At 43.2% G+C, this 12,396-nt stretch overlaps 1 protein-coding gene across 2 annotated transcripts; it reads right to left on the reverse strand.

The window, feature by feature from the left end:
- Positions 1 to 6,543: 6,543 nt before the first annotated feature.
- Positions 6,544 to 10,805, reverse strand: TMEM207 (transmembrane protein 207). Of its 2 annotated transcripts, none has more exons than XM_088525600.1 (5): positions 10,690 to 10,805; positions 8,882 to 8,919; positions 8,436 to 8,480; positions 7,847 to 7,989; positions 6,544 to 6,879 (listed from the first exon to the last, which is right to left on the reverse strand). In XM_088525600.1, the coding sequence occupies exons 1-5, from the start codon at positions 10,762 to 10,764 to the stop codon at positions 6,731 to 6,733; spliced, it is 450 nt and encodes a 149-aa protein (XP_088381726.1). In that variant the 5' UTR covers positions 10,765 to 10,805; the 3' UTR covers positions 6,544 to 6,730. The 2 variants fall into 2 exon arrangements, with proteins under 2 accessions (XP_088381726.1, XP_088381727.1); XM_088525601.1 differs by lacking the exon at positions 8,882 to 8,919 and adding an exon at positions 10,412 to 10,491 and having other exon boundaries at positions 10,690 to 10,776.
- Between the last annotated feature and the right edge of the window lie 1,591 nt (positions 10,806 to 12,396).

A 12,396-nucleotide genomic window follows, 5' to 3' on the forward strand; every position in this document is an offset into this window, starting at 1 on the left:
GATGCTAAGTTACATTTCAGGGTTTTGCTTCATGGTACAATGTTTGCGTTAGGAGAGCTTCAAATAAAAATCTCCTTCCAGAAAGTTATCTCCAAGCAGGACCATGCTTTAGAGATTCTGTTGTCTTGAGTACTGAGGCTGCTCACATAAGCACAAACTAAAATACATAACCTCTTTCAGCATTTGGCTCTATGGGCGAGATAAATCAGACCCCAGTGTTCAGCATAAAGATCTCCATACTCCAAGACGGATCTGTTCTGTGTCTGACAATGTGTCAAAAGAACATACAAACCAGATAATGCAGGCTTCTGCTAAGAGGAGGACTGATCATCTGGCAAACATCTGGAATCTGTGCAGCCAGCAAGTGGGAATGCTCTCCTCCAAAAGCAGCTTTGAGAGTCCAGCAGAAAATGAAGAGCTGTGTTAAATGACTGACTGTATTTTTGGCCTATGAACACCTATACTAAGATACTGTAAATTCAGGTACACCTTCTCTGCAAAATACAGTCCTTTTCAGTAATCGTTAAAATGTATGTTAGGAATTCATTAGTCTTGCTGAGATCTGGAAATTGTCAGCTTCTTTTTTGCTTACTAAATGTTTTGCCTGGACAAAAATGAAGTGAGTGATGATATGAGATCTCTCCCTGTGCATGACAAGAGTCAGCTACAAACTAGGATCAACAGTTGTAAAATTTTCTACCTCTTTCTATCAAAAGATTTTTAAAATAAAAACTACATTTGCCTACTGGAATCCAGGCTGCCACAGGCTGGGGGAGGCTAGACTTTCAGCCATGTCTTCATTGAGGGACTGAAAAAAAAAGTGATTTAACACATTCCCCAAGGATGGGTGCAGAAATGCTGGCAGCCCTGCACTGCTTCTGGAGGAAAGAGAAACTGAATCACAATTTACTTAGGGTTGATAGGAACTGCCCTAAGTGAGAGGAGAAGAAATACACTGCAGAAGCAGAGTAGTGCGGAGCTCCTGCCTCTAGGAGGGAGCTCCCGTCTTCCTGCTCTTCTCCTGGGAGGCAGGTTCTCTTCTGAGCCTGTCCAAAGGAGGAAAGATGCTGTGACTCCATGGGCTGCACCGGCCTGACTCATCCAGTGCTGAGACGCTTCTCAATGGGAGGTGCTGAGCAAAGGCAGCATCACTTGGGCCAAAGTCCTGGATCAAACACTTCCCAGACAGTGTGTTAGTCCCTACCGCCAATACTCAGGGACACATGCCAGCCTCTTGTTGCTGGTTCCTATAGCTCTTCCTGAGTCATAAAGAGATCACTTTTTGCTGGGAAGATTTGTATCCCTTTTAGTCTAGGGAAAACAACCTGGGCTCAGCTGCTAATGCAGGCACAATTGCAGATCTCAGACCATTCATTTCTCTTGTTCTCTTCCTCTGGGGGGGTATGGTGCAGTTTGAGAAACTTCTGGGCCTTTGTCCTAATGCTCTTCAGCTTGTTATAGAGTGATGGGAAGTGTTTTGGGAATTGTGATGCAGGGGCCACACCAAGCAGAGGTTCTGTAGACACTTAAGGGCTAAACACCTATGACATAGCCAGAGGTGAATATAAGTCCTGCACTCCTTCTGGAGATGCACAGGTAAGAAATATGCATACTCCAAATGCTATCTCATCCTACGGTGCACTCTCCTCAAATACATATGTATATATAAAAAAGTGCATAAATGTTTGTGAGCCCTTTTTTCCTGCAGAATATAGGTAGAATAAAGGTTAACTCTTTAATCTTGTCTTCAGTCTCCTCTCACGATAACTTCGAAGGATCTACTGGCTGCACAAGAATATTAGGAAAAGGTCATGGCCACCCATAGGTTTGCAGGGTTAATGTTTTGTAACAATCAGTCCGATGCTGCATTGCTTCATTATTCAGATTTTGCTGGGAGTCTATCTGATGTTTTGATCAGTTGTTAATATATAATTGTTAATGCACTGACTGATTAATTGTTACTTTGATTTCATAACTGCAATGTTCAGTTCTCATTAGCTTGTGATGCTAATCTGTTTTATTTTGGTTGTTTATTTTATAGCAATAAAAAAGCAGAAAGTACGTACAACTTGTTTTTTCTTTCAAAATCACAATCAGTCCATAAAGTTAAAGATGTTGTGGGCGAGCTCAGGTATTAAGGCATTTTCTTTGGTTCTTCCAAATTCCCATCTACATCCTATTCAGCAGCAGCTTGCTGTAGGGGCGTGGGGTCACCATATTAAAATAGACTCACTCTGTCTTCCCAATTGCTATTGATGTCTTAACAAGGCTTTTTGCTCAGATGCAATTTCCAGCTGAGGCTCAACACTTAATTCTTCAGTGCCAACAGGAAATCTTTTAGAGTTCTCCACTAACTTCTAAAGAGTACTTTTTTTTGCATGCTTGGGCATCTAGTCTAGTTTAGTCTCAGCCATCTCTGCTCCTTTTCCCAGGGCATAGACGGTATCAAGGATCTAACTGAGACCTGTCACTATGACATTTCCTGCTCCACTCACCTTGTGATGTCTCCTAGAACTCAGGGCTCCTCATCACCCTCTCCACTCGGTGCAGCTTGCCAGGGCTCCAGCTAGTTGCAGGTAATGGAAAAGAGAAAGGTCTTGCAAGTAAACTGTTACAAGTTATATAAGTTTATTTCATAACCTACAAATAGGTATCGATTGTCCATTTTGATAAAGGTAAGCAATAGTTATATAAAAAAATAATGACATCTGCAGTTGCTGTCATTTTCTGCATTTTCTCACATTTCAATCAGCCTTGTTAATAGAGATCTCTTATTGTGACCTTTTCAGCTAGATTATCTCCCGGTGCAGATACATGGATATTTTCTAAAATATGGATTTCCTCTCTTTCATGCACCTTGTCATATGATTTTTGAGCAATTCACAAGATTTAAGCAATTATTTTCATCAGATAAAAATGTAACCAGCAAGCCATTTTTCTTATATAGCTGTAATATTTTGAAGTGTACGTGTCCCTAACCTCACTTCTAATCTTCACCTAGAAAAGGTATTTTGCTAGCTGATCTGCTCCGATTCTTAGGAGGGAAATCATTTCTCTCGTGGAAGGAAATATAAAAAACAGCAGCACTAACAGGACCAGACTTTGGCAAAGTGGAGTTTGGTCTTGGATGCCACCAGGATACGGTGGCATTAGTTGCAAGCAGCAGACCCCATTGCATGCCTGTACAAGGAGCTCTTATTAGGTGGCAGACGTAACCACCAGTTTTGGCACATCTACTTCTAATCATTTTAGAAATGTTCAAAGAGAGAAAAATGAAACAAAATCTCACCACCAAAAAGAGGTTTGGGGAAGCACAGTTCTCAGCTATGGCTCGACCCTCACAGTTTGGTCTTTTGTGGCTTTTAAATTCTGTGGGCAAGCATTTAATCACAGCAGCAACAGCTCATAGCACTTAGAAGGTTTTTCTTTTGAGGCTGTGCAATCATGACCAATACCCATCTCTCAGAGCAGTTAAATCTAATTGCCCCAGTTCCTAGAGAGGGGAGCTGAGGCAGCCAGGTTAAAGACCACAGAAGAAAGTCATGTCAGAGGATCCAACAGGCGACTCCTCAGATCACAAGCTTATAATCATGCTGGTAAGAAACATTTCCCTTCCTCTCTGCACACTGGCTGCAGTCTCAGATGTCAGGGAATATGTAGGACTGGCAACATTCACAGCTTTAAAACTGGCATATCCAACAGCCTCATCTTCTGCCCCAGGAAGGAGCGTGCGTTGCGCTTGCTGAGAAGAGCCAGGTGCAAGGGATGGTTGAGCAGGTGAGAACAGAAGTTTGTGAGTAAGGAAGACAAAGATACTTAAGAGATTTGCAACAAGAAGCTCGAACCAGACTTTCCTGGAGCCCTGTTCTTTCCAAGTGCTGTTCAAGGATGCTGAGGACAATTTTCTTGTCTGTCCCTATTGTAAAATGCCTCTCAGGGAGAAAGAAAGGAGCCAGAATTGTGCCATCTAGTGACCCAAAGAGGACGAGCATCTGTCCCTGATCCCATCTCCCAGCGCAAAAGACTTCAGTCCATAATCTATGAAGGCTATGGCCTTCACATGATTAAAAAAGGAATAATTAAATATTATTTTTGATCTTTTGTGTACAACCCTTCTGGCAGCCTAAACTGATCCCCTGTCATGACTCATCTGCCTTTGTTTTTACTCTATGTTGCCTGAGAGCCAGTTTACGACTTTATTATTCAGTGTGGAGGTAGAAGTCCAACCGCGTGGCGTCTCCGTGTTCCCTTTGTCTTTGGCTTCCAGATGGTCACCAAGCAATTAGCAATTCTGCGCTAATGGTCTCCTATGCTTCCAGGGTCTCCTATCGAGCCTTGCTGGTGACAAGTTCCCTTGCTAATATATCTGCCTTCTCGTGTTTTCTGGGAGTTTTCTAGAGCAGTTTGCCACGTCCCTTAAAAGTTAACGTCACTGTAAATTACAGGATGAGAGGAAGTCAGAGGGCACCAGTGGAACAGGTGCAATTTCTCTGTGCTTCCGAAATAGACTCATTTATAAGGCACTGAATTACAAAGCAGCAGCTTATCTTTCCTTTTATCTCTAGAAATGTCAGCCAAACTACATTAGCTGCCTTCATTAAGGCTAAGTGCTTACAAAAGCGCAAATTGCTGCTTTTCTAAGAATGGGAGAAACCTCGCCCATTCTGCTGGAGCACCTGAGGGTAAAGGAGCAGGCCTGGGAAAAGCTGTGCTCCTGAGAAGATTTGTTTGGGACCACCCCAAACACGACTGCAAATGCCTCTTACTGCATGCCAGCAGCACGAGAGCACAAGCCTGTGCCTCTGAACACTTCTACAAGAGCAACAGCCTCTTTGGTGCGTGCTGAACATCTCGCTTGCCCTCTGTTGGGTGTCGGAGGAAGAATTTACAGCCTGGGTAATGAATGCTGCTTACTGGACCTTGGGAAAGAGGGTCTCGGACTGATGAAGGCCTTGAAAACTGAGCAGTCCTTTCTTGTTAGCCTCTCCTGTCAACTGGTTAGAAGGTGACATTCAATGAAAATAAAGGCAGCAAAGTATTTAGAAGCAAGCAATTAATAAGCAGGAGGCAATAATGTTTTATGCAGCATATAATGCCGACAACCTGTGGAGTTCACTTCCAAGAAAGGGTCACTGAAGCAAACGCAGTGTGTAGGCTTGAAGGAAGCAGCTGCTGATTTAAGGCCTGCTAGCCAGCTATGCAAGCCGAAGCAACAAACATAATCAAATCTCATGCTTCAGGGCATAAATTGAAGGGGTTGAGTAGTGGAAGTAGTTATGTATATACAAGGTCTGATCCTGAGAGGTGCTGATTACCTGCAATTCTTTCTAAGTTCATGGAGTGAAAAGGCACTCAGAGATCTCTCAGCTTCTCCACTGGATCAATCTGTACTTGCTAATTTTCCTTATTAATAAACCCTGTAATATTTTAGCCTTCTGGCACAAATATTCATTTTGCTAAATTAACATTTATTTCCCTTCACACAAGAGTCCAAAATAAAGGCTGATTCTAAAAGGAGGCTTTGTGGAGATAATTTGCTGTTGTTTGGGCAGGGAATTTGTCTCTCAAAATATGCTATTATTCTTTACCTAGCTAAGGTACTGATAAAGTCTTATTATAAGAATATGTGAACACCTCATAACCTTTAATGGATTTATCTTCCCAGTTTCTGTTCTGAGCAAGTGGACTGGTTCTAATCCCCCTCTACAGGTGGGGAGCTGCAATACAAAGTGGGCTGTAGCCTGCAACTAGTCTTTTATGGTCCTAACTCCAAGCCCACCTTTGGTGACGGTGGCTCCCCAGGCATATGGTGGGGACTAATAAATCTTAGGAATGGCTTAGGCAGAGCCAGTCCTGCTTGGGTATAAGGCAGTCTGGCGACCTCCTGAAATCTCTTCCTGTCCTTTCCGCAGCTATCACCTCAGAGAAAATTATATATTTTTTACACTAATAACTAAGCACCAAATCCCTGACTCCACAGTTCATGGCTGTGGGAAGCTGCCATGTGGGTCCTGAGATGTGCAAAGTCTTTTGTTCTGTCCAGGCCAGGTGTAGAGAATTGAAGACGGTCACCATAAAATTAAGAACTGCTCAAATAATCAAGATCACTTCTTTTGTGCTCTGTAGCTAGTTCCTGATGCTGCTACTCTTCCCATAACCCCCATTCCACTGCTTCCCTCCTTTTGGCTGTTAATTTTCTGTATTTTGCACTAGACACATTTGAGCTGTTGTGCTAAACATTTTAAATGTGGCAAACAATCCTTTCCTGCAAAGTGGCATGAATGCACTACAATGGGGAAGAACAACATGACTTTGCCAAAGGGTATTTGCTGGCACTGTGTCGAGTAAAGGAGGCAGCCCAAATTTGAGAAGTAACTGTCAAGTCATTTATCGGTGTTTGGTCCTAAAAAACACAGGGTTGCACTGGCTCAAACAGCCTTAAAAAGGTAATTCTGGGGGATGGACCAGAAGCCCTGTGTATAGACAGATCTTTGAGGAAGTTTCTTGAAATTCCGAGCCATATCAAAATGTCAACTTGAGTGCCTATCACAGATTCACCACATTTAGCATTTATTCTGTTACATTTTGTGTTAGCTTTTAATTTAAGATGAAATACGTGCATTCTCTTGGCCATCTTGAGGACAGGGCTGATTTTGCTCTCACGCTACTGTAGCATAATGGAAGATCTCCAGCAAAGCAAGTGGAATTGTTGTCAGCCAGCGTGCTGTATCTAGAGTTTGTTTCCCTTCATAATATCCTCATAGGATGGCGGCAACTCAGCTTCCCCAAGGCGGAAAAACGGGACACGAGAAGAAGACATCTCTGCATTCACACAGGAGCTTGGAGATCCAGAAAATGGACACTGAGGTGCTCCGCTCACTGAGGAAAAAGCAAAGCAGTGAGTATACAGCGGGGAGGAATGAAGATGAAGCATGGGATTAGAGGTGTGTGTCTGGGAGGAGCTGTCAGACTGCTTGGAAACAAGAAAGACATTTTTGAAGCATATCATCACAAGGCATCTCATCCAGAACTGCAGATGCAATGCCAGGATAGAGGAGTCTGGGTGGGTTTGGGGTGTTACCTCCCCCATGGAGACACTGGCCTTGGCCACCCACAAAACAGGCAAAACTTCCCCTGGGATGGGCTTATCTAATGACAGACAATAGGCTTTACTCTTTGGGGGACTCTTGCCTGGCCCAGCCTGCTGGAGTCACTGCCAGGAGTCCAAGCCAGTGGTGGGTGCTACAATAGTCATTACAGCCCAGCCCGCAGAAGGTCTTGTCTCTTCAAGAGAAACGTTGCAAGGAACAGGATACACCAAGACTGCTGGGGTAGGTAAGGAGCACCTGCAAAGTCTGTCTGAGTGAGTAGTTTAGGTTATGAACAGGAAAGGGCCACCTGACTCCAGGCAGTGCCTGCAGTCATAGAATCATACAATCATTATGGTTGGAAAAGACCTTCAAGATCATCAAGCCCAACTGCAAAGTCAAGAAGCATGAGGCTGCAGAGTCTGCCTGGCATCAAGGAGAAAGTCCCGCTCCCTGCCAGTGCCACACAGCTGAGCCCTGGCTAGGTACCAACAGAGCACGAGGCACACACTGATAGCACTGAGGTCAGCTAAGGTGTGGCAGGGGAAGAGAACAGCATCTGCCCAACCTTACCCCTTGACTTCAAGGTCAGAGTATCCCTCCAAGACTCCCAAGCTGGGCCTGCACTGCTGTACACAGCACCCAGCTGCAGCCCAGCTCCCACCCAAGCCTGGATTCCTCCTACAGGGTTTTGGAGGGGGCTCCGAGGAGCCTGTTTGGGCCAGTGGGATCCCAGAGTAGGTAGAGAGAGGACTGACCATGAAAGGCATCAGTGCAGCTGAGTGCAAACACGGCCCGGGTACGCTGGTGGGGAAGGCAGCCCCGCTGCTTCAGGCAACACTGGAGACAGAAGAGGATCCCGCAGGACAGGAGCAAGGCCAGGAAAAACAGCAGCAGGAACCTGAGGCAGAGGCAGCACAGAGAGAATGGGATAGGATCACCATCTGCAAGCAGCACAGGCAGATGGCTGTGTGTCTTGAAATTAACATATTCATTAATGCATTTTGCAAATAGCTGTTATAGGTTTTGCTTTCCCCATCAGCGTACTGGACATAATCAAAGACCACAGAAACCAGTTTCTCAGTGCTGATTGCACAGTGCTTCATGCTGGCTGAAAATTCAAACATTTCTCCCAAAATCACTCATTGTTTTTGTCCTGCTCAGTTGTCAGCATACAATGAGGAGGATACGGATAAATGATTCCCATTAGTGAATAAAGACAGAACACAGGGACAGCCCAGGAGCAATGCTCTTTAGCTATCAGTCTTTCTTAATGCCTTTCTCTCTATATACCCATCAAATAATATTATTTGCCTGTTTTCCCTCTAAACCAGATTTGAAACTTACCACACATACCAGATGCTCAAGTTTTCATCACCCTGCCCAACACACCTAACAATGAAAACATAAAAAGGGAACTTCAGTTGAGCATGAAGGGTGCAGGGACACATCTATTGCCATGAAATAAACACCTTCATAAGTAGGAAATGGAGATGTTCCCCTCCATCAAAGGATCACTATAAGAAATTCATCTGTTTTGTTGGGAGCAGATGCAGATGGCCTGAAAAGCAGCATGCAGCTGGTTGCCCTTCACCACATGCACCCACCACCAGTATGGCCTTGCTGGAAGAAAATCCAAGCGTCCTTTTCTGGAAGCCCTCTTTCCCTTTCTGTGTTTGGATGGCTGACAAGAGCGGAGAAGAGCCTGGCTGGGGGCAGCTTCTGCTGTGTGCTGCCTGCACCCTCCCTTGCAGAAGTGGGACCCGTTGAGAAAGCCGAGAGCGAACACTCACCTCTCGCCAAGCTCACAGGCAGGTTCAGAGTCTGCTAACTGAAAACACACACATAAATCAGAGAGGGTAAATCTCGCTTCTTACCAGTGTAATTACTGATCTTGTCTTGGAGCAGGAACTCAGAGGGGAAGAACAGACTCCTGAGCTGTAGAAATCGGATAGATGAAAACTAGCCCTCTCCCTAGAAGTGGTAGGGCTGAGCTTTTAACTCTGCATGTCTGCGGTCTGATGTAGCCCATATTGAAATTAGTGAATAATCTCACAGGCAGCTTGATAAATTCAATAGTTTGCAGATGAAAGCGAGGCCAAGGGGGAAGCACTTCTTTTTATGTTGAAGAGGGAAGCCCAAGTGCCGAAAGACAAAAGCAGTATCAGAGACGTGTTTACAAACCTGGAATTGGTTATTCAGAAATGACTGCTGAGAAAATCTCCACAGCTAATTCTTGTTTGGTAGCTTGTTCTCCTGTGGTTGATTGTGACTGTAACTGTAGATTGGAGTTGTTTTGACTCGACATTTGGTCTACCCAGCACTTTCTGTTTTAGGATAGTAGTTCTGCATCATTCCTGGAGCTCAGTTTCATGTTTGCAATTGCAAATACACATACCTGAGACTTGTTTTTCAGGTGTATTTTCTACCTTCTGCTCAAGTAAACTTATTTATGCAAGCCCCTTAGCCTCTGTTTTCAGATTATCTGCATGAAAAACTTCCACAGAGGTTCATCGGTAAGACTGAATCAAATTGAATGCAAATGGCTGTTAGATGTGTTTTAACATTCTCCCAACTTTGCTCCAAAAATACTCAAATGAGGTACAGAATTGCAATAACATCAGGAAAGAATAAGCAAGATGGAAGAATTACTAGCATATAATTTACAGCTTGTTACTTTACTTCAGATTTCTTTCTGCCTATATCTAAAACACACCCAAATTCCTGTCTTTGAGGCAATCAAAAGCTCTTCTGTGTTTTAGAAATTTCTGTACAGACAAATCTATGTTACATCTCTAAGTAATGGAGTTTCTTTGCAAGGATTTTGTTGTGCAAAGCTGGTATCATTGTAACAAGAAATTGCCCCACAAAATTCTGTAACATGCCTGATCATGCGCACACACCATCTTCACATTTGGGAGCAGAGTCAGTCCTTGGATTCACCAGAGGTCTTTAGACACAACAAACCCTTCAAATAAAACATTACCCACAAAATTTCATAAATAATTGAATCTCGAATGATGAATAGGTAAAAACACCATAGAAGTTTCCCAGGTTTTTCCTTTTAAAGCTGAGATAATTTGCCATGGTGCAGAATATATGTACTTTTTTTCTCTTCAACTGATTATTAGAGTAACAGGTCAAAACCCAAGAGCTGACTGCTGTGATTACATGCGGCCAGAGTACTCTTCATAGCTGAATGACAGCCTCTGGATTCTCTTTTATCATTTTTTAAACAACCTCAGCAGAGCTTCTCCAGCTTAGTTATACTGCAGCAAGGTGTATCCACTCGAAGGCAGTAATCTATTAAGGCATCCAAACACCCCCTTTGCTGCTGAAGATTCATAATCTTCCATTTCAATAGCCACAGGTAGAATAAAGGATTAATGTATTCAGGTTTTCTCTGCATTCATTAGAATTGTTATGAATATTAAATCTTGCCCAAATATACCAGATCGTCAAAAAAAAAAGTTTCTAAAAAGAAGAAGGAAAAAAAAAAAGCACAGATGACTAAATTCTCCAGAGTAGAAATTCCTCCCCCAATCCCTGCAATCCCTGAAATCAAGCTGGTCGCAGTGAAAGATGTGAAAGATTTGGTTACCTGGAAGAATGTTAAATACAGAATTCCAGTGTCTGTGATCCATGAAGTGAAACGCAAAGCTTGGGGTCTCCACATCACTAACGAGAGAGATGTGTGTAGAGCTTTGTTTGCAGCAATGTTTTGCTCTCTGTAATCTGGAGCTTTTAAAACTCCACGCATTGTGCCTTCAGCCACAGAATACATTATCCGATTGTTTCTTGTGCTTCAGAAATTACCGCTAGCCCAGGAATGAATTCTGGTTTGCAAGGACACACTCAAATAGCTGCTGGAAGTTAAATGAGCACTAGTTTGAGGTCAGCACCTTGAAGTTTTTTCAGCTCTTTCTAGCTGTTCACAAGCTCCAGTTGTTGCACCTCAGTTCCATATTAACCCATTGCTGTATTTAACAGGACCTGCTATAAGCAAAGAACCAGCGCAGACTGCATCCCAAGGCCGTGCTTTCATTACATGCTGCCTCCAGCTGCAGCTCTGGCATTACAGTAAAAGTAGTGTTGCCTCCATCCATTTCCCAATGGGCTACTATCTCAAGCACTACACTCAGCATGTAGGAAACCCTTTGCAGCTTGAGCAGCTTCCTGCAGCACTACAAAATGGGCTGATATGCAGCTGCTAGGGGTTGGCATCCCAAGCAAATGCATCAGGAAGCAAAATAAGAAAGTTTTTTCATAAAGGTCAAAAAAAACCATAATATAACACAAGCAAAAGCCACCTGGAAGCCAAAAGCTCACGTGGCTTTGAGAATGACTTGGTCCTGACTGATAGATATATCCAGATGCCACAGGCAAAACATGTGGGATGGAAAATGGTTTGGACCACAGCTCTGATCACCTCAGAGAGGACAATCCAGGTTTGTTCTACAGCCAGTAATAGATTGTCACTAATGTTTACAGCCTGTGGCTCAAATGCTCCATTAACTTTGGTTCTTCCAGTTTTAACACAAGAGGTGTTGCTGTGAATACGGTTAGTCGTTGCTTCAGAAGTTAAACATTATGTCGTGATGCCATTGCTTTAGCAATGATTGACAAAACTCAACTGATCTTGAGCTGTACCAACTAAGAGTTGGAGAAGTTTAGCCAATAGTGATACACGTACTCAACTCACATTTGTTATCTATTTATTTAAGTTTCAGATAAATCCAGTCCAAACTCTGATGTTCTCAAACATTTACTTTGAGTTTGCTGCTGATTAAAGCTAAGCCTCTGAAATGAAGCACTCTGAGAAACAGCATCTCTTGTAATGCTGCTAAGGGCACACTCTGCCCAATGTAAATGGTCTGAACATGCTGGTATCCTGGTTTAGGTGATTTCTCTTCAATTTTGTTCAATATTGAAGTGCCAAATCAATTTTTTAGCTTTTTTATTTTTATTTTTTTTCTTAAAAGAAAAAGATCCAGCAGCATAAAAAAGTGTGCACGGTCTTGCTGGGAACCTTGTGACTTTACAATTTCAGGCTTCAAAGAGATCATCCGTCAGTGAACTAATTTCAGATTTCTTCATCTCACAATTACTTCCCTTGGAGCTCACCCCATGCTCCAGAGAGATTCTCCTATCAGCATGCCAGTGCAGAACATCTCAGTGCTTTCAATTTAGAGCTACGCAATGTATCATCCCCCAATATTTTGAGGGGGGAGCAAGTACAACAAGGTACTGAAAAATAATATGGAACTTCAGTTCTGGGTCTATATCTGGAGGAAAAATGAAAGAATTG

Source organism: Tinamus guttatus, unplaced genomic scaffold (assembly GCF_059628265.1).
Source record: "Tinamus guttatus ecotype Peru unplaced genomic scaffold, ASM5962826v1 Tinamus_guttatus_pri_ptg000227l, whole genome shotgun sequence".
Lineage (NCBI taxonomy): Eukaryota > Metazoa > Chordata > Aves > Tinamiformes > Tinamidae > Tinamus > Tinamus guttatus.

Bases quoted from the DNA above. Each gene is read 5' to 3' on its own strand.
- TMEM207 (XM_088525601.1), bottom strand. From the start codon at position 10,764: ATGTGGAGACCCCAAGCTTTGCGTTTCACTTCATGGATCACAGACACT. The intron at 8,481-10,411 runs GTGTTTGGATGC...TTTCATTGTTAG, and splicing joins AATCTTCAGCAGCAAAGGGG to GTGTGTTGGGCAGGGTGATG. The intron at 6,880-7,846 runs GTCAGTCCTCTC...CTTTTTCCTCAG, and splicing joins CTGCACTGATGCCTTTCATG to TGAGCGGAGCACCTCAGTGT.